Here is a 27075-nt window from a genome sequence, read left to right as displayed (position 1 = left end):
CCATGTGAAAGGCTAGTAAGGCCTAGGTAGATGTGATGGGCGGCGCTTCTGAAATCCTCAACCCAGCCGAACATGAACACGAAACCAACATTGGCAGGCTGGTCAGAAATGAACCTGATTTGGGTAGCGTCGTATCAAAAATGCAGCAGCACTGTCAACAAGACATACGCCCTTGCATATAGGCTTCTACCTAGCATTCAAACTTTAAACGAGGGACAATGCAAACAAGAATAAGGCCCTATCACTTGAGCCAACCCTAAGGGTTTGGGTGCATTGGAAGCTTTATAAGTATCTCTATTCTCTAACATTTCTCACAATTTAGTAAAATAATGATGTGTATCCCATGGCGTGTCATACAAACAATTCAAAACAGGAAACAACTTCAATACCTAGCGTGTCTAGTTTATATTCACAAGACACAACTACAACTTGTAGTCTTCTTGGTCTAGAGCCACGTAATTCAACCATGTTTACAAGGAAGTGGAAAAGGAAGAACAGGTAGCTTATCATACAATTGAAAGAAGCTAAAACCTTCCAGGACTCCTTGATACTTTCATCCATTACAACATAGCAGAAAAATGGGAGCAGTTACAACACAATTGCGTCTCAAACAGAAAAATTGATGCCTACAAAATCATCTTTCTCAGCTACAGAGGTTCGGTATGCAGGCACCGGCATCTGAATTTTGTTGTTCCTTCCATATTCTTCCAGTAACTCTTAGCTTCAGCTCTTTTCTATCCCCACCAGAGAAGAAGAGAGCCATGTTTCTTTGGATAATGAGACCATCATGGCTGTCCCTGACCTTCCGGTGGCTATCTCGGATACTTCGTGGTGTACCTTCCCATATGAGTTTCCTGCCATTTGCCCCAACCTCAAGGCTATAAGTATAGTTTCGAGCCTCATTCTCATCACCCATGAAACGGAGGAATGCCATGTAAACAGGGGCCATGCCAAGCTGGAAGGCTTCAAAGTGAAGGAAGAAGTATTGACCAAAACAATGAAAAACCTAACAAAATAGAGCAGTCAAACTAGTGAGATTCAGGTATTTAGGCAAATTGAAACTGGTACAAAGGCTTCTGTTCAAATGAAAGGCAGAATCTGAAGCTCAGGGTTGCTCAGGGTATTTTTTTTTTTTCCAAAAAAACTAGTCAGATAAATAACCATAAATTAGTGGAGTCCTAAGCTTCAGTCAACCTAATATGATTCTATCAATACAACAACAAAAAGAATCTAAACAAAGAAATAATAGAATGCATGTTTAGTCATAATCTATCAAAGAAATTTATACAAATCTCTAATAGACTAGATAAACTATTTAATGGAGCTAGAAGATCCTGATTTAAGCTTCTTTTCAATTCTCTTTAGTATTTCAACATTTGCTGTTGTAATTGACATTATTTATACATGGATTTTGCTACTTATTATCCCCACACACCACACATTATTTTAAACTTTTTTGGTTTTATTATTCCTAAACTAATTGAATTTTTCTATTCATCATCCATACACTACACATTTGGTAAGAGAAAAAAATGAAAAATTAAAAAATTATGTGTGGTGTGTGGTGTGTGGGAATGATGAGTATAATTTTTCTTTATACATATTGTATTGGCATGACACATGTTAGGCACATGCTTATGTCATAAGGTCAGAATATACATGAATTCATTATTTAATAAAAATGGCACAAGTATATATAAATATATTATCGTCCCTAGCATACATGCTAAAGTTTTCTATATGTTGCAAGTTCGTGAGAAACTATTGTCCCATGTCAAAATTATAATACATATAGAATACCATGCGAGCAATTACTAATCAAATGGTGACAATAGAGTAATATTTAAGAAGCAATGACATTAGGAAATCATTGTGGGTCTCTCACTGGTTGAGAGTCTTTCTCTGAAATAGAGTACGTTCTCCTTTTGGCTGGTCTCTGCTAGCTCGAAAGAGAGTTTCAATGGAAGAAGAATTATCAAGGCAGTGGGAAAAGCTAAGTCTGACAGAAAGGGAAAAGGAGGGGGTGTCTCTAGCTCCCCATAACATGCCAACAGGGCGTGAACAAGCCCTTTCATGTCTTATGGTAATGATAATGGCCGAGAAGATTATTAACAAGGAGGCTTTCAAGAGCACTATGGCTAAAATCTGGAGATGCACGAGCTGGATTCAGTTCTCGGAGGTGGGTCCAAACAAGTTTCTTGTCGAGTTCAACAGTGATCAGGACTTGAAAAGGGTGATAGAAGGAAGACCGTGGGCTTTCGATCGGTGGCTTCTGTGTTTACAAACATATGATGGTTCCAAATCCATTAACGAGATAGTTTTCAACAAAGAGGAGTTCTGGCTGTAGGTCTACGATGTGCCTCTTAGTTTTATGACACAAGAAACAGGATTACTACTCGGTAGTTACGTGGGAAAGGTGCTAAAAGTCCATGCAGACAACAGAGGCATTAGCTGGGGGAAGTATTTACGTATAAGGGTTGAGGTTGATATTACAAAAGCCCTATTAAGGGGTACTTTTCTCAATGTGGAGGGAAAGAAGTGTTGGGTGCCATTCAAATATGAGAGGCTGCCGTCTATATGCTTCAAGTGTGGTACCATCAAGCATAACCATCTAGCTTGTTTGAGTGCCACCAGCAGGGGAGGAAGCCAACAGTATGGAGCCTGGCTGAGGGCGCCGGCCACCAGAGATAGTGACTTGCAATTGAAAAAGTATGGGGAAGCTGCGGACCCAGAAGGTCAAGTGCATGATCAGTCATGGAAAAGAGAAACAGAGGGTAGGGAAGACCTCCAGGGTGGTAGTCCAGCTATCACGGATGGGTGTCAGGAGAGAAACTTAGCTTCAGACAGGCTGGACTGCAAGACAGTAGACAGAAGTGACATTCAGGGAGCAGAGAGGTTGACTAGGCAAGGAAACTTCCCTAGACAAGTTGGTACACAAAAGCTGGCGGGGAAAAGGAGTCCCTCCACTAAACCCTCCAAATGTACCCCATGAAAAACTAGAAAGGGGGCTCGATGAGCAGACAAGGCCTACAGGAATAGCACACACTCCACTGACAGCTAAAGAGGCAGTACAACATGGGATAACTGGTACGGAGATCTCAACTGACTTAGTTACACAGATTCATTCCATCGAGAGTTTCCTGTCTGACCAACTAAAAGCACTGAATCAACCAAAGAAGGATCCTACATGGAGAAGACGAGAAAGAAATCTGAAAACTGAGAACTTTTCACCAGGATTGGGAGGAAGCCCATCAGGGGTATCATACAGCAAAAAGAGAGCCAAAAGTCCAATTTTAAAGAGAAGTAAAAGAATTGCAGCATCCTCTGCAAACCATGGTAAGAACAAAAAAATAAAGATTGAGAATGAGGGGCCTAAAAGCAATGAACACACAAACATGGTGGAGGCTGGTTTACAGCCCCACCAAGATCAATGAGATTCATCAGTTGGAACTCACGTGGGCTTGGGAACCCACGGGGAGTTCGAGTACTTCGAGACTTGACTCGAAGGGAAGACCCCACAATCCTGTTTCTACAAGAGACAAGATTGAGTGTCACTAGAATGGAGAAAATTAAGTATATCTTAGGCTTTCCAAACTGTTTAGCAGTGAGTAATGACAGAGGAGGGGGAGGTATTGCTCTCTTATGGAAAAACAATATTGATCTTAAGATTACCCAATATTCAAAGTCTCATATACATGCTGAAATTAAATTGCAAGGGGAAGGGGAAGCTGTCTGGTACTTGACTGGAGTGTATGGTCACCCAGAAGTTGCAAGAAGACATGATACATGGTCATTAATAAAGTCCCTAATGGTACCAGCAGGTTGTGCTTGGCTTGTAATGGGGGATTTTAACGAAATTTTGCATATGGGGGAGAAGAGGGGAGGAAGAAGCAGACCTGAGTGGCAGATGGAGGATTTTAGTGACATGCTGGTTGAGTGCAGGTTATTGGATCTGGGGTTCTGTGGACCTCAATTCACATGGTGGAATGGGAGACAGGAAGAACACAGTGTGTCAGAAAGGCTAGATAGATTTTGTGCTAATCAAGAGTGGAGCTCCAAATTTGCTATGTGGCATGTTGTTCATCTGCCAATTGCCTACTCGGACCACCATGCTGTTATATTGAAACCCCAAGTCGATCCCAATCTGAGTAGTAGAGGGCCTGGATTCAGGTTTGAGGCCATGTGGACTGAGACAGAAGGATGCAAGCAGGTGGTGTCTTCTACTTGGAACCTAGAGGGAGGGGACAAGGACATCTCTTCACTTATGAAGAAGATAAAGGGCTGTGGGGAGAGGCTCCAGCAGTGGAATAAGAGCAGCTTTGGTCACGTGAAGAGACATATTGCTAAGGCCCGAGACAAGATGAACCTGTTGTACCAAACTGATCCAAGATGCCTGAGAACAGAAGAGCACAAGCAAGCAAAGGCTGAGTTGCAAACTTGGTTGGAAAGAGATGAAATCATGTGGAGGCAGAGATCGAAGGCATAATGGTTAAAGGAGGGGGACAAGAACACAAGGTTTTTTCATAGAAAAGCTTCTCAAAGACAGAAAAGAAATTATATTAAAGGGGTAAGAGATAGCAATAATACCTGGCAGGAGGGAGAAGAAAGGGATCAAATCATCATGGATTACTTTCAAACCATTTTCACCTCTTCAGGCCATCAAGAACAAGTGGGATTCCTAGATAATCTGCAGGCTTGTGTAACTGAAGGAATGAATGAGGTTCTGATGCAGCAGTATTCAGCAGAAGAAGTGTTTCAGGCTTTAAACCAGATGGAACCATCCAAAGCCCCTGGACCTGATGGCATGCCCCCTTTATTTTACCAAAAGTACTGGACTGTGGTAGGAAAGGATGTCACCGAGGCTGTGCTGAAAGTACTAAATGAAGGGGTCTTCCCAGCTAAACTTAACCACACACACATTGCTTTAATTCCTAAGAAGGATAAACCAGAAACAGTAGCAGAATACAGACCAATCAGTCTGTGCAATGTTGCCTACAAGCTTATATCCAAAGTCCTCTCCAATAGGCTAAAACAAGTCCTGCCTCAGGTTATATCCTTGTCTCAATCAGCCTTTGTACCCGGGAGACTAATTACAGATAATGTGCTAGTTGCTTATGAATTGGTCCATTACTTAAGACAGAAGAGGAAAGGGAAGAAAGGGTATATGTCACTCAAATTGGATATGAGCAAAGCGTACGATAGGGTGGAGTGGGGATTCCTAGATAATATAATGGGCAAGATGGGGTTCAATGAAAGGTGGAGAAAGCTTGTAATGTGCTGTGTGCAGACTGTTACATACTCTATTATTGTGAATGGTAGTCCAAAGGGCCCTATCAAGCCCTATAGAGGTCTGAGGCAAGGGGATCCTCTCTCCCCTTATCTCTTTCTTCTATGCACTGAAGGGTTGATAGCTACGCTAAGACAAGCAGAGGAGAACAAGCAGGTGGAAGGAGTAAAAATCTGTAGAGGCAGCCCAAGGATCAACAACCTCCTCTTTGCAGATGATAGTTTGTTTTTTTGCAGGGCCACTTTGCAAACTAATGCACATATCCACCAACTTCTAAAGGAGTATGAACTGGCATCGGGTCAGAAAGTCAATAAAGAGAAGACAGCAATGGTTTTCAGCACCAATGTTAACCCCCAACTGCAGTAGGAAATTATGGCATCTTGGGGGATACAACAGGCTCAGAAGTATGAAAAGTACCTTGGCCTCCCATCAGTGGTAGGAAGATCAAAGAAAAGGGCCTTTGCAAATATCAAGAGCAGGGTTTGGAAGAAGCTTCAAGGATGGAAGGAGAGGCTACTCTCACAAGGGGGGAAGGAAGTACTAATTAAAGCAGTAGCACTATCAATCCCTTCATACTCTATGAGTTGCTTCAAGTTACCTGAAAGTTTGTGTAAAGAGCTAGAGAATATGATGGCAAAGTTCTGGTGGGGCCAAAGGAGGGAGGAAAACAAAATCAGGTGGGTGAGTAGGACAAAAATGTGTGCTCCTAAGCAAGATGGGGGAATGGGGTTTAAGGACCTGCATAGTTTCAATATGGCCCTATTAGCAAAGCAAGCATGGAGGATAATGAATGAAAAGTCTTCTCTCCTCCATAGAATCTACAAGTCCAAGTACTTCCCCAATTCATGCATCCAGCACGCACAGTTGGGAAATGCCCCATCATATGCATGGAGAGGGATATGGGAATCTACAAGACTAATGGTGAAGGGGTGCAGGTGGCGAGTAGGGGATGGGGAGTCCATAAATATCTGGACTGATATCTGGCTACCAGGACAGAATCAAACCCCTTTAGGCCTATATCAAGAAAGTAGAAGCAGTTGTCAACGTGTTGCACAATTGATTGATGGGGAGACAGGTTGGTGGGATACTGAGATAGTTAGGAGAACTCTCCCTCCAAGAGAAGCTTCTGATGTTCTGAGGATTCCCCTAGGACCTTCACCTAGAGAGGATAAGTTCATATGGCACTATGAAAACTCAGGAGAATACACAGTGAGGAGTGCTTATAGGCTGTTCTGGTCTATAAAGAACCATAGGGTAGAAGGGGGTTGCTCAAACTATCAGGCACTGCGGGGTTTCTGGAAGCAGTTATGGTCAATGCCAATACCACACAGGGTTAGAGTCTTCTCTTGGAGAGCATGCAAGCATGGACTGCCCACCTTGCAAAACCTGAGGGTCAGGAAGGTTGTTTCTGAAGATACCTGCAAGTTCTGCCATGAGGGAAGGGAAGACACAAGTCATGCTCTGATATATTGTCCATCCATTTTACCCTTATGGAAGTCTTTGTTCGATTTTTTATTTCGGGGAGGAAACCAGCAGGGGTTTATGGAGATAGCCATGAGAGTGACAAAGGAAGGGCAGCCAAGAGATATTGAGAAGTTTTTTCTTATGGCCTGGTCCTTTTGGTATAAAAGGAACCTTTTTTACTTTGAAGAGCAGGTTCAGCACCCACAACAGTCTGTGGATCATGCCATGTCTTTGTTTAAGGAGTCTCGAGAAGCTCAAGCCAGCACTAAACAGAACATGGTAAGGGATATGAGGTGGAAACCCCCCCCCCCTATAGGAGCTCTAAAAATCAACACGGATGGGGCTATGTTTCAGGGATGCTGTACCTCAGGTGTGGGAGTTATTTTGAGAGATGAAAAAGGAAAGGTAATTCTGGCTGCGTGTAAAAAAGAACCTGAGTTCTCTGACCCTATGGAAGTGGAGCTTCTTGCCATCCTGAGGGGGCTACAGCTGTGTATCCCGTTGGGCATTGGTGAGTTGATTGTGGAAACAGACTCAATGCTCAGTGTAAGAGCCTTAACAGCAGAAGGGGAGTCCATGTCTCCCCATGGTAACCTGATCTATTCCATACTCAGCCTCTCTAAACAGCTACCAAAGGTGACATTCCAACATGCCGGCAGAGTGCACAATGCAGCAGCTGATGGTCTAGCAAAACTAGCAAGATTTGTAGAGGATTTAACAGTTTGGTGGGAATCAATTCCCGAGTGTATTTCCCAAATTGTTTGGCATGAGGCCAGCTTGTAATTCTCTAGATGACTCTATCTTATGAATGAATGAGAGTTGTTATCAAAAAAAAAAAAAAAAAGAAGCAATGACGCTCTTCATCCCAATGGATGTGGCGCAGTTTAAGTGGATTCTTATGTCAACACTCAAATGAAAAGCCACTTAAAATATATCATATCAGCTGGTGTGAGCGGGGATGACAAAATCATGAAGAACAAAATTTTCCATATTTACATAATTTTAAAACAAATAAAAATTCGTTTTGTTATTGGCATTGGGTCCTTAGGATATAGTTCTAACTACTCTAGGGGATGCACGGACTCTTGACAAAGAGTTTCCAGCGAGTGTACCTCATGTAATTCAAGAGGATATTCCCCGAGTCCGATGGCCCCAAAAGTGAATATGTAGCACCAAACCTAGGGCGTAGAGTTCATACGGCTAGCCCCAGAACCACTACGCCACCCCTTAAGGTTCAAATGATAATTTAAGGATGACATTAATCTTTTCTTTTTTGACAAGCCGTGAAATAAAGAATCTTGACCCATTTTCCTTTTAATGTTGTACATCGTTACATTTTGATTGACACAAAAAGATTGCTACCTGAAGCAAATAACATACACAAAGCATGTAATGCATTTCAGCATGCCTCAAAATGTTCTCTAAAGAATGATCATAAAAAATTCCTCTCCAACTTTATATGAAATATAGGTCCTGTAACTATTTCCGCTAAACTAGATTCATATGGCATCATTGAAAAACAAGTACGGAGGAAAGTTAGTAATTATGGAAAATGCTACCAAAAAATCTAAATACCATCATCACACTTACTGTTAGCATCCAAGTGGCATTCTCTACTTCCCGCGGATTGGACTTCACATAACGATGGTTGAATGTGCATCCTGTGTGCATGTCTACCTTGTGATCATCCCTCAAATGAGCAACGAGGAAAGGGATATCCCCAACAACAGAGCACTCTGATCCGGCATACGGGCAATTATATGGTCTGAAGTTACACATTGCCTCATGTTTCAGCTTGCTGTAGTAAGGAAATATTTCTGGGCATCCCAAGGAGTAATACTTGCAAGGCAGTTCAAGTGACTCAGCCACCTTCTCCAAGGCTAAACACCTAATGTCACCAAGCTCTTGTCTACAAGTGGGGCACCGGTTGTGTACCCTCGTTTTACAGGTAGAGCAGAGAGTGTGTCCATTGTGGCACTGCATAAAAGGTAATAGCTATTAGAAAAGGAGCTCATTCTAAAATCTACAAAGCTACAAACAAAATATCAATCAGAAACGTATATTTATGACAAATACATGATTATGTCAGTATCAGGCCAAATCAGTCAGTACATTATAAAACGTCATCATGAATATACCATCTTTGAAGAAAAAACAGATCAGTTTTTCATTATGAAATTGACAAGGGTAGAAATCAGGGGGAAAACTAAGAAGAGATACAAAATCACAAATTTCCATCCGATCAACAAGATGAAACTATATAGTAAAAAACATTTGGTTAAAAAAAAAGAAAAAAAAAAGAAAAAACAGAATGAAGTAAACACTGACCAATGCCCCAAGTGCTCCAATGATCAACTTCATTGCTTAAAGGAGATAATTATTGCAGAAAATTAGCCATACTTCAGAAGTCAACTGGTGCCAACTGGTTATATGCAATCTTGACCTTTTTCTAATTATTATCCTTAGTTCTCATAAGAAAATCTTCAATAACTGTTGTCCTCCCTACTTTAGATATCATTTTTTCTTCCCAAAGCCAAAATGTCATGAACACTCAACAACTTCAGCATACCCACGGGAGAAGCTCCAATAGTTACCAACAAATAGTGTCTTCCCCAAAAAGCTATATAAACACATCATCAACTATCAACTAATCAAACCTTCAGTCCTCCATGCAAAAGTGCAATGCCAAAAACTGCTAATATACACAAACAATATCAAAACCAGCCACTGATTTCAAATCCTCTTTATGGCTCTCAGCTATAAAAACATTTAAGAGGCATATCTAATAAGCAACAGATTTCAAATTCCAATTGCCAAATGAACAAACAAGACCCAAGAAATTATAGGAAGTAGGAATGAAGTTGTGAAAACCAACTTGATCAGCGAATCACGCATGCCAAGATAAAATTTCTATTGACACCACTCAACTCTATAAATTATATATAAGCTCTACACAGGTGTTTATGACCTGCACTGGACCTAATCAGATGACAAAGACAAAATGACTAGCATTCCTTGTTCTAGACTTTAGACATCCCTTTTGTTGAAAACTAGGGTTACCTAAACGAGGGTTACTTAAACGTCAATTAAAATGATTTTAGTGGTTTACAAAATCATAATTACTTAAAAAGAAGGGCAGTTTATTTTCAACAATAACCTCTTACCATGTACAAATATCCATGCAAAAAGCAAAGTACAAACAAATCTCGAAAGTATCTAGAAGGTTTGATTTGTCAGTCTATTAAACATTGTCCTCTATAATTATCCAAATAAAAATCATTGTCCTCTATGCATATTCCATAACTAATTATAAATCTACAATTTTTTTATATAGGTAAGAGTAAATTTTATTGATATAAGAGGCATTGCCCGAGTATACTAGTGGTACACAAAGAACATGCCTGATTACAACTAAGTACTAGTAAGAGTTACAAGCAAATCATAAAGGTTATCCGTGTTAAAAATAATGGCCGAAGCCCAAAAAAGAAGTGTACTGTAGAAGAATCATTTCAGTTCATCCACAGAATGCTCCATATCTTCAAAGCACCTCTTGTTTCGCTCCAACTACAAGCACCACATAATGCAGTAAGGGATCATTCTCCGCACAGCAACGATTTGGCATTTCCCCCAATACTTTTCCAACAGCACATAATATCCCTAACTCTTCTAGGCAAGACAAAACATTACTAGGCTTAGAGCATCCCCAACCAGTACCGCAAATGGTACTTGTCCCCATAATTTGATAGAAATTTTAGGGATTTGCTTAAAATGATGTCTACATCCGGATCCCCATTTTGAGGAAAGCATTTGTGAAATGTACAGTGATTCCCCATATTTGGGGAACTACTGTACATCCCCATATTATTTTTTATTAATATTTTATTCTAATTATTTACACTTTCTATTATATTTATTTACTTCCAATCATCTACACTTTCTGTTATACTCATATTTATTATAGTTTTAAATAATAATTTAAATAATTACGAAAATATAAAAAAGTTAATTATAAAAATATTATCATACCCACAAAAAATAATTTAAATTTTTGTTTAAAATATTCACTAGAGTAATAATTCAAAAAATAAGAAAAAAATATTGAGTAGTTAAATTTGTAAATAGAAGTGAAAGAAAAAAATAATAAAGAAAGAATAAAGAAATATTATTTTAATAAAATAGAGAAATGATAGAGAATGGGATGTAGGAGGTTTTTGAAAGATAAGTAAAATTTAGGGAATGTACTTTTTAGCTAAATTATAAGAAATTTTATGGGGAATGGGATGTGAATGCTCTTAGTGGTATACTTATCCAAAAAAAAAAAAAAACTCCTCTAGGCAAGACCCATGCCACCCCTATCCTATTAAAAACCTCATTCCAAACACCAGGCCATTTCACAGCGTAATAAGAGATGATCAACTGATTCTCCATCACTCTTACACATATAGCACCAATCTGAAATAATGAGACCATGTTTTTTCAAATTATCTGAGGTGAGAATCTGCCAAATAGATGTTGTCCAAACGAAGAAAGCAATTCTAGGGAGTACCTTGCACTTCCAAATAGCCTTCCAATTGTGACACCCCGTTTTTACGTGTATTTTCACTGAAGGGTTGTTTTTAATTTAATTAATATATTAGTTTATTCATTTTAAATTAATGTGTTTTAAATTAGTTTTTAATTTATTTGATGTTGTGTTTATTTTATTTAGTCATTTTACGGTTTTTTAAAATCGTTTTCGGCGGATCAGTTTTGGTTTCCGGAGTGAGGATTGGACCTCATTTCTTTTCCCTCATCTTTTCTTTTTCTTTTCTCTTTTTCCTTTTTCTTTTTCCTTTTCCTTCTTTTTCTTTCTTTTTCTTTTTTTCTTCTTCTTTCTTCTTCCTCCTCTCCCGCGTACGCTCATTAGCCCATTTTCTCTCATTTCGTCGCCGCCCCTTTGACCAGCCGGTTCTCCGCCGTCCGGCCACCGTTTGATGCACCGTCACCACCATTCTCTTCCCCTTCCACCATAGATCATCCCCACCAATTTTCAGAGCTATCGGACCAGCCGTTTGCTTTCGAGAGCCGCCGGAAGTCGCTGCACCTGCTCTGTTTTCACCCCTGTCGCCGGAATCTTCTTCAGCCCAGACCGCCGCCGTCCGGCCACCGTTTGGCTCGCCGCCGGTCTTGTTCGAACCCCCTCCCTCCGGCGCACCTTCCCACCAAATATCTCCCCCATCCGGCCAGCCGTTAGCCACCTAGAGCCATTTCTTTCCCCACGGTTTTTGGCTCGATCCGCCGCCGTCGCTCCACCTCCGGCCACCATTTCTTCACCACTTCATCACCGACTCCTTGCCGTCCTAACCCACCTATTTCCGGCCTCCAATGACCACCGGAACAGCTCCTACGAGCTTGCTTTCCGATTTGAGTTTTCCGGCCTATTTCTGACGTTTTCGCCGCCACACACGGCCAACCACCACTTCCAAAAGCTTCACAATCATCCCTAGACCATTCCCTATCAATCCTAAGCCCTAGTTTGTCCCCGTTCAAAAATGGGTAATTTATTACCCACGGACACAGTGTAAATTACACTGTTACGTTGCTTTTCCTCCGCCGTTTGCAACGCCGCGAGCTTTCTAAAAATACCGTATAGCGCTGTAAGTATTTTCCAAACCCTATTTTTAGATTTTAATATATATTGCTCATTCAATTGATTTATTTATTTAGTTATTTATTTAATTGTTTGTTGTTGGTTGTTGATTCCGGACTGAGTCCGAGGAGTTTCGGGGGTCGGATGGATTGAGGACGGAGTGTTTGTTTGGTTGGTTGTTATTGGTTGTTTCGATTGGGCCGTGTGGTGTGCGTTGCATTTTATTTGTGCGCGTTGCATATCGCGTGCATGTGCATCATGTTTATCGGCGTTTTGGCGTTTGGGTGCGTGTGTCTCACGAGCCCAAGCCGTGATGGGTTATTATCATGGTGGAGCTCCTCTGGTCACTCGGGAGCGGTCAATACTGAGTGACATCCCCTGAGTAGTCGTCTGGGCGCTGACGATGTTCGGTACTAGAGGATGGGTCTAGCCCGGTACGTGCGGAGCACGAGTCTAGGCATCGCTCTATTCACCGATTCTGAGGCCCTGCGCGATGACGGAGTAGTATTAGAGGATGGGTCTAGCCCGGTACGTGCTGAGCACGAGTCTAGGCATCGCTCTACTCACTGACTCCGGGAGCGGAAATTAGAGGATGGGTCTAGCCCGGTACGTGCGGAGCACGAGTCTAGGCATCGCTCTATTCACCGATCCCGTGGCCCTTCGCTGGCGAGGGCTAGAGGATGGCCCGGCCCGGTACGTGCATGGCACGAGTCTGGGCATCGCTCGTTTAGGTGTCGCACGCGTAGCCGTTCTCTACGGTGTGGCACTGAGCCAGGGTGTGCGGATGATCCCTAGGGGAGATCATGGTGCATACGGAGCGGGTTGTGGTATGGTTTTTCGGTTATGATCCATTTTCTGGGAAAATGGTGGTTTGGGCCATTATCGGGGATAATGGCGAGGTTTGGCTTTATGGAGGTTGGTGGGCCTTATGGGTTTTTGGCGTGCGTGGTAAAATATGTGTTGCGGGGCATGTGTTTGTTTGATCTTGCATTCTTGTTGTTTGGGTTATATGTATTTTCATCTGGTAGTGTTTGGGTCATACTTACCTGCGGAACCTTTTTGGTTCCGTAGCTTTTGGTGCAGAGTTCGAGGACGAGGAAGAGGAGGCTGAGCCCGAGGATGCGGCTCCGCCGGGTTGCTGATGCGATGTTTATATTTGTTTTATATCTGTATTTGAGGTTTTTGTAATATTTTATTTAAGTATGTTTTAAACAGTTTGTATTACATTAAGAAAAATTCTGGTACTTAATTATTGACTTGCTTCTCGCTGCGTTTGTCTTGTGCACTTTGTCGCTCTTGCACACACTTGGCACACGTCGTTAGGATGGTGGTCCGGGTTGTCACCATCCGGACGTCTCGATTTCCCCGTGTTCGGGCGTGGGGTTTTGGGGGCGTCACACCAATGATAGCTATGAACGTTAGAAGATCCCAAGAGAGCAGAATAAAAAGAGAGCACCGAGAATTTTTTATTTCCACTTGGATTCCACAACAGCCTATCCTTCATCTCATTGCCAATTGACATAGCAGATAACTAATCAAAGAAGCCAGTAAACATGTCCAGCTCCCAATCTTGAGCTGCTCTTGAAAATCTCACATTCCAATGGACAACACCATTAGAGCGTACCAATAAATCAGCCACAACAGCCTCTTTATCACAAGCAATTTGATAAAGCATACTTGCGGGTATAGTTTCATCCCCAATTCCTCCCCAAAGAAAATTATAGAAAATTTTCTCAATGCGAAAAGCCACACTTGCAGGTATCAGGAATAAGGATAGAAAATAGGTGGGGAGATTAGATAAGGTGCTTAATGAGAGTCCATCTACCACCCTAGGACAGTTATAAATCTACAGTTAACCATTGTTTATATAACTTTCTACATTCATTCCAAAACAATCTATGGCGTGATAGAGAAACACCCACCCAGAAACTCAAAACCCATATCTAGTCAATCAACAATCCTCTAACCAACAAATCCTTCAAAACTCAGGCCCACATAAATTCCACTCAAACCCATCCCAAACTCGCCAATCTCCAGCACGAATCCCCTAAACAACTTTCTACGAGATTATGAAACATCCCAATTATTTTTTTTCAAAAGCAATCCTAATCCTACAAATCCACTCCATCCTCAACCAGATCGATCTCCGTCAAAATCTACAAACAAATCCACCAAACAATTTCCAACAACCAAACCAAAAAAACGTATGCAAAACCACACAAAATTTGAAAACACTTTAACAGAGAGAGTACAAAGAGACCTGGTGGATTGGTGGGTACATGGAATTGGTACAGACAGAACGCTGGTGGCCGGTGCAATCACCATGGGACCCACAATGTTAATGCTATTAACATTGTTGCCATTGCGAGGCCTGGAGGAAGAAAATTCTGAGTGATGGTGAGGATGTGGATGAAGACCATGGTGTTGTTGCTGGTGGTGGTGGATCTCATCCTCATCCAAATCCGATGACGACACGCACTCAATGTTGTCCAAATCCATTCTAACCAAGAATCCCCACTAATCAAATCCCCTCACCCCCAAAAAATAAAAATAAAAAACCAACATATTTCTGAGGTTTTCCTTTTCCCTCGATTTCCCTCAATTTCTCTTACACACTACAATTTTTATTTGTTTACTTTAAGGAATTTAGAGGAAAGAGGAGGGAGGGAAGACTGGGAAGGGCATCAACCATGGATGGAATGGAATGGTTTGTTGGATGGCTTCAGTGAGAACAATTCCTCTCCCCCCCCCCCCCCCTCTCTCAGGAAAAAAACCCCCCGAAAACAAAATAAACAAAAAAGGGCGAGGGGGGGATGTGAACTGTGAAGAAAGAAAAAGAGACAGAGAGAGGCGGGGGGTGACCGTTTTGATAGAGAAATTTCATCCCACGATTATTAAGGAAAATTTTACAACAAGCACCCTCGGTTCTCTGGACTATTCAATTTATCAGTTTTTTGTTCAATATACCAACAAGTGGACGTTTGGGACACGTGGATAAAATGTAGAATTCTCAAAATTTCTTTTAGTGAAATGATACTTTCAGTCATGAGTGTGCAATCACTTTAAAAATGAATAATATTATATATCATATCACCATCTCACTTATATTCTACTATATATAATATAGTACATTTATCACTATTTGATGATAAAAAAAATAGATAATAAACAACCATTCAATAATGGTAAATATTTCACATTTTATTTTGTGGAATGCAAGTAAAATGATAGTATGGTGTATAGAATTTTTCTTTGAAAATAGTAAATAAAGTTAGAACCCACATAAAAAAAGAAAATTAATTTTTTAATGATAGATTTCACTTTTTTTAAAACGACTATACGATACTTGCACACTTTAGAACTAAAAGTAACATTACTCTTTCTAATTACAAGTGGACTTTTTCATTATATAATCATTATCTAAATATAAAAATCAATATAACTTTTACAAAATATAAAAATCAATATAATTTTTTAAACTTTAAAATAAAAATTATATTTAAATAACTTTTAATTTTATAATATTTTTATTTAACTTTTTATCTTATTTATCTAAATATAATAAAATATCTTAATTTAAACAATTTTATATAGAATTAAGGTCCAATTTAGTATAGTTGAGCTTATTATAGAATTTTTAAGATGTTAAGACGATGAGTTAGGATTGGAGGGTTGGTTAGTAAATGTGAGGTGTTGCTGTCAGGGTTGGTGTAAAACCTAGATCTTACACCATCAAATCCTAGCCCGCCACATCAACGTTTCAATTATTTTACAATAGGCAATTATATCATATTTAAATTTTTTTAAAGGAGAATCTGAACCTTTCAACTTTTAATTGAAGTTGAAGTGGGATTTTTTTTTTTTTTTAACTTTTTAGTTGGAGTTAGAATACGAGGTGTCGTCGGACCAACTCCGACCATAACTTTACTCTTCAATTTTAAATATGACTTTGATATTGTATATATATTATAAAAAATATGTATTTATATATTTATCATATATTAATATAATTATATATAACTATAACTTATATAATTAAATTCAATAATATACTAGCATGAGCTAATTACTATAAAATAATATATTTATACTATAATATAAATAGATTAATAATAGTTTAGTATGTGTAAACATTATAGTATAATATAAATAATCAAGTATAGAAATAAGTTAGATACTATTATTTAAATAAGTCTAGTATAATAGGTTAATGACACATACAAATTTACTAAACTATAATAACATATAATTAAACACAAGAAAATCTAGTATCTAATTAAATTAGAAATAAATTAGACATTAATATTATAACATGTAATACTAATGTACAATAACATATAATTAGACACTAAAAATAATTTGTAATACTATAATAGAATAACATGTAATTAGATACTATAGTATAAGTCTAGTCTAAAAATAATTTAGATATTAGTATAGAAGTAAATTAGTAGTGAATTATTTAGTTTAGTTTTAATTTTTTGAAGAATTTGAGATTTGAAAGCCCACAAAAAATTCTATTTTAAAATGGGTTAAATATGAAGCTAAAAAAGACTCAAAGAAAGCCTAAATCTAACTCTGCTCCGACAAGCAGAGTCAGAGTTGGATCGGAGCCTACACAAATTGGAGTCGAATTTAAGGAAATCCGATGCCTTCAAAGTGTTAGATTTGGCAAATTAGAACGGATATTTCAAATTTAGCAAATTGGCGTTGAAGCCTTTCAATTCAACCCCTTCCCGATGTCAGGGTGGTTCTGTCAAGCCCGGAGGTAGCTTTTGGCCACCCCAATCACCAACCAATGTTTTTATGTTTTACTTTCTATTGTATCAACTTTCTATTGGAGGTATAAAGGACCTGGCTTTCACTAAATTGTGATAGTAAATTCTCACTTATTAAGTTGAGTAATGCTACATATAGTCGTGAAATATTTAAGTCGTCGTACAATCATTTTAAAAAAGTGAGATCTATTATTAAAAAAATTAATTTTTTTCATGTGAGTATCATATTTACTTACTTTTTTCAAAGCCATAGAGCAATACTTGTGCACTCTACAATTGTAAATATCATTTCTCTATTAAGTTGCTACCCTATTTCTTATGTCTTTCTAGTGGCTTGAAAAATGGTTTGATTAATAGATTATGGTTTTTTTTTTAAAAAAAAAAAATTAATAAACTCAAGACTTTTTTGTAACTGTTTTACAAGCCTATTTCAAATGAGAGGTAATTATAAAATTGAAGTTATTTTTAATGGGGTGGCGTAATTACATTGATTGATTATAAATTAAGTTGTAAAACAATTATAAAAGAGTTGTCGATATATCACAACTCTTTTTCTTATTCGTTTACAAAATCAATTCAAGAGGTAGATTGATTTTCAGTGATTTAAAATTGTTACTTTTCTCTCTTTTGATTCAAAGTATAATATAGCGAATATATATATTAACCTCTTTCTTTCTTCTATTTGGTAAAAATGACAGAAATGGAGTTCTTTGCTTTATTTACATATATTGATGTACATATATTTCATAACCAATGTGGTAATGAAACTATTTATTAGATATTCCTAAAGGATTTGAAATTTTTAAATCCTTTTTTGTTTAATTTTTATGATGTTTTTGCATGTCTTTGTCTTTCTAGAAAGACATGATGATGGGCGAACACATTAAAGTTTTATATAGTTCTTTCTTTATGTTTGATCCTTAACAGGAGTTGTAAGAAAAAAAGTGGTTACAGATGGACTAATGATGGAGAGGACAGCATATGATCAACACCACCTGGCTACCAATAGAGAGACAGACTTCACATTTTACACTTTTTTTTTTTCTTTTCTTTTTCCTCGACTTCAATTGAAAAAGATTGTGTTAAAACGTTATTTCTTTCTTGATTACTCTTTCTATATATTTATTGGATATTGCTACTGAATCGAGAGTTCTAACCGATCCTTGTAATTGCAGTTTTTAATTTTATTTTCAAATATTTTTTTAATATTTTTAAAAAATCTATAAACTCAATAATATTCACTTCTTTAACCATTAAAAAAAATTTTTAAATGGGTATAAATCGTCAATCAAATTCATCAATTCAAAAATAATTTCCCGTATTTATTTACTTTATATAAAGATTAAAAAAATGTTCATTGTTTATATAGTTGGTCCTAGACGTACCATACAATTGCAAGTGGCACATATGATGAAAGTTATTGCCCCATTTCCCTCCAAGATAAATGATCATTACAGTTGTAGGTATACAAGCGCCGTGTAATTATTTTGAAAAAAATAAATAAAGACCCTATATAAAAATAATAATAATTTTTTAATAGTGTACTCTACTTTTTTTCAAAAATAACTATACGACATTTGCGCATTTCACAACTGTATGTAATATTACTTTTATATCAATGCTAACAAATTTAAGAATACTAGAGGAAGAAGTGGGATGCCCTTATTAAATACACCATGCAGCAAAAGATTATAAATTGATCCTTGAGGAGTTTGTTCAATTTACATATTTTTGTTATCTTGGATTACATAAATTGTTGTGTTATATTTTAAAATAGTTTTTCATTGATCTCATTGAACTTGGATTTATTCAAAATTTGTCACATCAATTAGTGTATACCAAAAAGTATCGTTGCTCATTTATATACAGAACATATGACCTCACATAGATTCATTCTCAATTTGGAGTTAATAGTGTTTCCCATTGAGTTGAAAAGGTAATAAAACTAAAAGAGAATCGCATCTACCACAAAGAAATTACACAAAAGTAAACATAACTTGATATAATACATCAAATTATAAAATTACTTTTATCATAAAATAGATTTACCATATTACATAGAACCTCGTGAATTTATGAATTAGAATATAGGCACCACCACCATGAGTCAGAAGGGCAGCATTTAGAAGTGTACAGTGCCCTTTGATTGAACATGAAGTTAAAGGGTAATTCTGGTTGGTACACTTCAACAGTATAGACACATGGTAATGCAGGAATAATTAATTGGTCGGTCTCTACAATATTAACTTTTTAATCCACGATTTAGGTGTCAAATGCCTTTTACAATGATCAAACATCATATATACTAATGCAGCATTTTCTGCAAGGAATGATGCCAAATTTGATATGTCGCATTTTAAATGGCTTTATAGACAAATCACTCAAATAAAAAGCCTCTGCTCATATGATTGGAAATAACAAAATTTAAGATAGAGCAGCATTTCTATTTGATGGACAATTGAATCAAGCACTGCACACCATTGGAAGAGTGTGTGTCTGTCATTCGGAGCACAATTGCTGGTTTATTATATAAATGTTAAATTAATTCATAACTTATTATGTACAAAAGATAAGGATACATATAAAGTTTACCAAAGATTACATGCTGACAACAATAGGAGTCGTCTCTATTTCCACTTCTGGTTCTCCATCAGACCCCTCCACAGCAGCCTGAAAAGCAAATAAAAGCATTATTAGACACTTCAAATTTGTGTAATGTAAAACTGTTAGCTAAGTCATATTCTGCCATAAAAGTAGGCACCTCTAAATCCTTTATTTTTTGTTGTGAAAGATATCGATCCAATGCACCCCTGCTGTACAGGATCTTTGCTCCACATCCCCGCCCCTCGGATCCTACAGCCTCTTCATCAACTACTACTGCATCTATTATGTCATCACCTGTTCTAATATCGGGAATCTGCAAAAGGATTTAAATCATCGATTTCAATGTTCTAAGGAGGAATATAATGTATATCCGTAAAATTAAAATGAGGAAAAAAAGGACTCGGAGCTTTGTTCACCACTTGCCTAAGTCAAGGTTTCATCTGTTTGTAGCAGTTTTAAAATTTATACATTTATGTTGCAATCCTAATTGCAACAGCTACTGTAATCTATTCACTTCACACCAAGAGAAAAATTGTAAAGCAGAAAATTCACACACCTCGTACATGGCATCCATTAATATATCCTCCAATATTGACCGTAAACCTCGAGCTCCGGTGTTTTTAGAGATTGCTTTTCTAGCAATTAATCTCAAGGCATTCTCCGTTAGATGCAGCTTGACCTGAAAAGAGTAAAATCTATACCAATGTAGCTCTAAATAATAACATCTATACCAATGTAGCTCTGAATAATAACATTTGCAGACTATGAATGAGCAATGGATTCTGCAATTCTAATGTGAACAAGCAAAGAAAGGACAAACATGTAAGCAATGAACTTTTTTTTTATAAGCTTACATGCAAGAAATGAACTTGTTAAATGGATGAATAGAGCTCAAAATGAGCAATGAAGAAAGAGGGCCCTCAGATGAATAACTTACGCCATTCATCTGGAAGATCTTTTTGTATTGTTTCCCAAGGGCATTATTTGGCTCTGTAAGGACCTATAAAACATTATTGCAGGATTAATAATGACATTATTTGTGTACAATAAAATACCTATGAAAATATCAGAATGATCACATTTACATAGGTATAATTAAAAGGACCAATCACATAAAAAAATACTTTCCCACCATGTACACCAATGGAGTTAAGAAGAAGATGCAATAAAAGAAAATACTAGATGCCTCTAAACTTATCCATGGAGATGACAATGTAATATGGTTGTCAATGCAGTGCGTTTGTCCAGCTCTCTAGTGTCAATATCTCTCCTTGATCTGTATATTCTCAATCTTCCTTATCATGCCATAAAATTTGAGTAAATGCCATTGTGAGACAATTCTTTTCACAAGACAAACAAGGTACAATATATCACCTGTACAAGTTGGTTTTCAGTTAGGGCTGATAAACTGGCAAGGATGGGAAATCGTCCAACAAATTCAGGTATTAAACCGTAAGAAATGAGGTCGCTGCTTTCAACCTGCCAAAAACAACAGTTTCCATGGAATGTCAATATCTAAAACTGCTGCAACAAACTAGAATCACAAAAAGTGTGGTTTTGTGTTAAGAAATATTTTATACGAGAAAGAGGCTGTAAGCTGTTACTTGTTAATGAAAGGCAGGAGTGCACTTACAGTCTCCAATAAAGATGATGCAACAGCAGCATCTGTAACACCACCAGCTCTCATGTTGGCACGTACTGGAGCACCAAACCCAATAGAAGAATCTTGGTGCCTTAAGTGGATGCAAAACAATTACAAGTAATTACTATTCCTTTCGAGTCCAAAAAACTAATACTGCAAAACCTAGTCTCTATATTGACTAACCTTTCTGAGATTGTTTTCTCCAAATCAATAAAGGCACCTCCACAAATGAAAAGGATGTTCTTCGTGTCAATCTGTAAAGAAACAATAACAGCAAGTATAATCACAAACTGATCTTAATCTGATCTGCAAAAAGAATGCGATAGCGCATGTACCTGTATGTTTTCACCTCTAGGGTGTTTTCGAGCTCCCTTCTCAGGAACGTTGACAACCTAAAATGGATGGAAGTTAGTAGATCAGACAGTAAATAAGTAAAAGCCCACTCCACCAAATAAAATATTTGGTCATTCATTTTAGTTACATGTTCGTCTATGACAAAGGCCTCTAGAGTACAAACATCATGTCCATCATGTCCAATAAGTAACTTACAAGGAACTGTCAATAAACTCATATCTCCAATTTACATTTAAAAATTGCACCTACCGTTCCTTCCAGCATCTTTAGTAATGCCTGCTGCACGCCTTCCCCAGACACATCTCTGCTAATATTAAGGCTCTCAGCCTGCAAAGTGGAATTTAGAAGACATAGAAAGGATTAAAAAGAGAGGATGGAAGTTTAAAAAAAATGTGAGAGAGGGAATTGAACAGGAAAAGAAAGGGGAACCTTTTTGGTAATCTTGTCAACTTCATCAATATAAACAATGCCCTGCTGGGCAGCTGCCACATTATAGTCAGCAACCTGACAAACAAATGCACTATTAAATAACCCATAATTATTTATCCCTCATATGCACAGCACTTCAACAAATAGAGATCAAGCTTATATCTGAGGGCAACAAAGGAACTGGCTCCATTGCAAGAACCTTTCACATATTACCTGAGGAATTACAGAACAAAGCACTACTAAATACCAGGTTTATATTATGTAAAATTTATCAGAAAATCTTGTACTAATAAATAAGTTCCTATTGCAGCACCCCCATCTTACTTTCTAAATATAATAGCACGGAGTCCCGCTGCAACATGCACCCACATGAGACAGCAGCAAAAGTGGTTCCCAAAGATGACATGGAAGATTGGGTTACTTGACTCAAGGATATTAAAATGACTGACTACTTAACCATTGATAACTTAAGAAGACGCGGTCTTATAATGATGGATTGGCGCTGTATGTGCAAAAAGAGTGGGGAAACAGTAGATCATCTCCTCCTACATTGTGATTTTGCTAGGGACACTTGGAATCATTTCTTTAGCAGGATGGGGTTAGCATGGACAATGCCGGGAAGGGTAGCTGAATTATTGGCAAGTTGGAGAGGGATATCAGGGACAGCGCAGATTGCAGCACTATGGAAAATGGCCCCCATCTGTATCTTATGGTGCATCTGGAGTGAACGAAACAATAGGCTTTTTGAGGACCAAGAAAGATCTATAGAAGAATTTAGGGGTTTTCTATGGAAGACTTTATTTTTGTGGGCCATGGCTTTAGAGTTCAATGGTCTCAGCTTCCATGATTTCCTTGTAGCTTTTTCTACCTCTTAAAACGGTGTATTCACATGTATACTTCCAGTGTACCTGGCTTATGCCTTCTTTCATTAATAAAATTTAATATTACTTATCAAAAAAAAAAAAATAACTGACTACGAGCTGAGGTACAAAGTGAAGGCCTGAAAAAATTATCAATGCAGATAAAGAATATAACTGGGTACCAAGATAAGAACCACTTCCTTTCAATGTAACTTGGAGATTTACAGGCTAAAATATTGGCTCAAGATTTGTATTTCCAATAGCAAAAAGTATGGTATGTACCGTGGAAATCACTATAGAAGTTAATATACATACAAGTGAATAAGGTATGACAACCATCCTGCACAAATTAATGGCCCGCAGTCGAGGAGAAAACAGTTTGTATATTCCAATGGCAAGTAGAAAGCACAATTCACAAGTGACATGCACATACGCCACTGAAGGGAGGCTGTGAGTTTTTGGGATATGTTAGCTTTTCGCAAACTTATGATGCACATAAGTAAATAGGTTTGTCTTACTAATAAAAAAAAGGATTACCGCAAGGAGTTTGTGTAATACAGACTCTACGTCTTCCCCCACATATCCTGCCTGCATATAAAACAGGAGATCATGGTCAAACCAAAATCGACCCCCATTAAGATTTATACTCAACTACAGTAGTGTGAATTTAACAGATAGCAAATAATCTTCATACCAAGAAAGAAAATCTGAATCCACAAAATGCAACAAAACAAAAGGAATAATGTCATCAACGTGCCTGAGTTAGTGTAGTTGCATCTGCAATAACAAAAGGAACATTCACAAGGCGGGCCAAAGTTTTGGCAAGTAATGTCTTCCCTGTCCTTGAAATAATATTTAAGGAGAACAAGTGAGAGTAGTACAACATCAACTAAACCATCTGTTATTTATGTGGTCAGAACACTGACAAATACCAACATTCTTGAACATAGTGAAACATCAAAAGCTACATACTTCAAATTGCTAAAATGTATGGGTTACACTAAATTACCTGAGCCCGTCGGTCCCATTAGAAGGATGTTACTCTTCTCAAGTTCCACTCTATCATCATCCACTATATCTGCTTCCTTCTCACTTGACTCTTCTGTTGGCCTAGCTTCCCAAATATTAGCAAAATGTTAGATATCATTATCTATACCTAACAACCATGTTTAACTGAAGCAAACAGCAGAAAGCACACAACATTGCCCACACCAGCTATTTTTTCGTAATCTAAAGGTGTCCTAACAGCACTCCGATAAAGGGAGGTCAAGAAACCATTTCTACAAGCCCAGTATGTGGGTGCATTGACACACTCTTCCATAGCAATTTTATGAGTGAAATTGGGTGTGCATCATTTCAATCATTCCATTCATGCCAAAACTTAATTAACTATATTAATATGCATACGACTATACATTTATGAAGATTTAAAAACAACTTCAAATCCACCTCCTATTTTTTTTAGGACTTCTTTTCATTGATTGTGAAATCAAATATTTATTGGCGATGGAGTGTTGACACCAAGCAGGTGTTTTGGCTTTCCTAAATGTATAGACGTACAACTTTCGTAAGAGTAGCAATATGAAGCTATTACACAATACAAGATTATTAATATTGACATTGCAGATTCTCTGTATATGCTTAATAAGACTGAGCATTAGGTTAACATTAAGTTTCTTTTTCATTTAACTTAAATATGACAGAATCATTAATCTTTATGTTCTCTGGCACCACATACATGAAAAGAGAGGCAGAAAACACAACAGTGGTAGAGTTTAGAGAAAACTGAAGCCCTATGACCCACTGTATGAATCCTGAGGCTGTTCAGTAAACCCGAGTTTCATTGCACAACCTTAATTTTCATGACATTGACCAAGTATAAGACTATAGAATGCATGAATTGATCTTTAGCGACCACACTGCTCTATGTCCTTTTTTGGCTAATACACTACCCTACAAGAAGAAAAGAAATGGAAGAACAATATATTCAGACAGGAAATGTTATATCGAACTAACCACTTTTGAAGGGACTCATAATGTATTCTCTGGTAGTGATTGTAAACAGACACAGCAAGCACCTGTATTGAAGCAACACAATTGGGAAAACTGTGAAAAAGATAATTTCTGCACATGAAGACAACATTAACTGGAATAGACAATCACGACCAAAGGATATCAATCATCGAACTTAAATATAAGTGACTCATCAAACACGTTTCACAATCCAGCAACAATCCCATTGTCCATTTCAAAATTAGCTGACAAACATACCAACAATATCTATCCTCTATATACGCATATCTTTAGAAATCAAAGCCACTCACCAAATGAGCCAGTAATGAAAGCCACTGCCATACACAACAGAACCATATGGCTCACAAGTAAATTACATCTTAACTTTTTTCCAAAACACATCTTTATGCTGTACACACAAACGACGCCAAAATGTGGGAAAAAGCATCAGCTTCAAATCCAAGGTCAACAAACAATCATAAATAAACTATTATTAGCACAAACAAAGGGATGGACTCAATGGCCTCTCTATAATAAAAACCAAAAATGGACGTGCAAACCCAACTAAACGTATACAAAATTCACCTTCTTGGCCCTCTCCTGCCCGATTACAAACTTGTCGAGCCCCATACGGATCTCCTTCGGCGTCGGAAAACTATTCCCCATATTGGACCGTCCCCAGCACCCATCTTTCGAACTTGACCCGAAACTACCACCGCCGGACCCGGGGCTCGCACCGCCACTCCCACGAACCGCATGGGAGCTTGAATTGCCCGTTCGTATCACCATCCCGTCCCCGGACCACACCTCTCGTGTGTCCCCATCCGAGCTCAGTACGGTAAAACACTTAGTGCTCAATTTCTCCCTCGAATTCTTATCAAGATTACAACTCTGAGTTATTTTCCGACTGTCATCGGATACTTGGATACCCTTTTCGATGAACTCGCCACATAAAGACACGGGTTTAAAGGAAGTGAAGTGGTAGGGGGTGTTCGTATAGAGATCATCCCACTTGGTACGGTGAGTGCAGTGAGAGCTAGCAACGCGACCGGCGTGCATGTGGTTGAATATGAAGCAGCGGAACAGCGTGACCGAGAATGAAGCCGTTTCCTTGGAAGGTCTGGATCTGAGCGCAGCAGCCATGGGTCCGCGAGAATTTCCTTTCCCTCAGAAAACGAAGGAAAGTGAGGGAAAACTTTAAGCTGATAGAATCAGAAATCTGGGGCTCATAAAGGTGTAAAAAATAGATTTTCAGAAAGGGTTTTAAGAGAATCGGAGTGGAATCGTGTGTTTTAGAATATGGGATTTATTTCCATGTATGGTTGGAGAATTTTGAAGATACAATTGGATTAAACAGAAGCAGCCGACGAAAGATTTTCTGAGAAAATATCTTATTTACAGAAAGGGTTGGGTACTGTGACGTCTCGAGAATAGACTACGATGGTGTAGACTGAAGATATTATAAAACGACATCGTCGGTTTTAGCAAATCAGTTAAAAGGCATTCAGGCAACATGGTTCAGCATCAACAGAAGCATCCATCTCCAACGGTTTTAATGCTTTTAGCCTTTTAGTACACCTAAGGAGAAGATTAATCACTCTGTTAAAAATGCCACTCATGATGATCAAAAATCAGAATCATCAGATCATGCACAACTAATCATTTTATCTATATAACTGGTGTACTCAGCAATTCCTTGTCCACTGCAATGTATACTTTTGTACAGCGTACACCTCTGAATTCAATGAAAAGAAGCACTCAACCAGCACTTGTATCAATGGGTGTAAAAATAAATTGAAAATCAAAAAATCGGTTCAGATTGGATTGAATCAGACCGGTTGGTACGATTCAGTTTTTGATCGATTCGGTTTAGAATTGATTCTTTTATTTTAAAAATCAGTTAAATCCGATTTGGAATCGGTTTTACGTTTTCTAATGCCGGACCGGACCGATTTATATAATATTTATTTTATTAATTTTTAATATTATATATAATATTTTTTGTATTATATTTT

The 27075-nt window shown here is 38.0% G+C and overlaps 1 protein-coding gene and 1 pseudogene across 5 annotated transcripts; both read right to left on the bottom strand.

Annotated features, from left to right (window-relative positions):
* Positions 1 to 363: 363 nt before the first annotated feature.
* On the bottom strand, positions 364 to 15120 carry LOC122313520 (annotated as a pseudogene).
* Positions 15121 to 19566: 4446 nt separating this feature from the next.
* LOC122313519 (CLP protease regulatory subunit CLPX1, mitochondrial) lies at positions 19567 to 26504 on the bottom strand. 5 transcript variants are annotated; one of them, XM_043128605.1, is made up of 15 exons: positions 25646 to 26504; positions 25064 to 25125; positions 24057 to 24157; positions 23805 to 23824; positions 23585 to 23635; positions 22188 to 22262; positions 22008 to 22085; positions 21740 to 21796; positions 21588 to 21658; positions 21396 to 21495; positions 21137 to 21241; positions 20617 to 20762; positions 20319 to 20457; positions 19920 to 20075; positions 19567 to 19828 (listed from the first exon to the last, which is right to left on the bottom strand). In XM_043128605.1, exons 1-15 carry the CDS (start codon positions 26201 to 26203, stop codon positions 19757 to 19759), a joined length of 1791 nt encoding a protein of 596 aa, XP_042984539.1. In that variant the 5' UTR covers positions 26204 to 26504; the 3' UTR covers positions 19567 to 19756. The 5 variants fall into 5 exon arrangements, with proteins under 5 accessions (XP_042984539.1, XP_042984538.1, XP_042984540.1 ...); XM_043128604.1 differs by having other exon boundaries at positions 23805 to 23884; positions 25646 to 26501; XM_043128606.1 differs by having other exon boundaries at positions 20319 to 20441; positions 20700 to 20762; positions 23805 to 23884; positions 25646 to 26498.
* Between the last annotated feature and the right edge of the window lie 571 nt (positions 26505 to 27075).

The sequence above is a fragment of the Carya illinoinensis genome, chromosome 6, assembly GCF_018687715.1.
Source record: "Carya illinoinensis cultivar Pawnee chromosome 6, C.illinoinensisPawnee_v1, whole genome shotgun sequence".
NCBI classification, from domain to species: Eukaryota; Viridiplantae; Streptophyta; class Magnoliopsida; order Fagales; family Juglandaceae; genus Carya; species Carya illinoinensis.
The sequence above is the reverse complement of the archived record's forward strand: the minus strand, read 5'-3'. Positions and strand labels throughout refer to the sequence as shown.

What these genes read in the sequence shown, in the direction of transcription:
- LOC122313519 (XM_043128604.1), bottom strand. Translation starts at nt 26,203, where the DNA reads ATGGCTGCTGCGCTCAGATCCAGACCTTCCAAGGAAACGGCTTCATTC. An exon ending in GAGAAAACAATCTCAGAAAG is followed by an intron (nt 21,496 to 21,587) that starts GTTAGTCAATAT and finishes CATCCACTTAAG; the next exon opens with GCACCAAGATTCTTCTATTG. An exon ending in TAATGGATGCCATGTACGAG is followed by an intron (nt 20,076 to 20,318) that starts GTGTGTGAATTT and finishes ATCCTTTTGCAG; the next exon opens with ATTCCCGATATTAGAACAGG.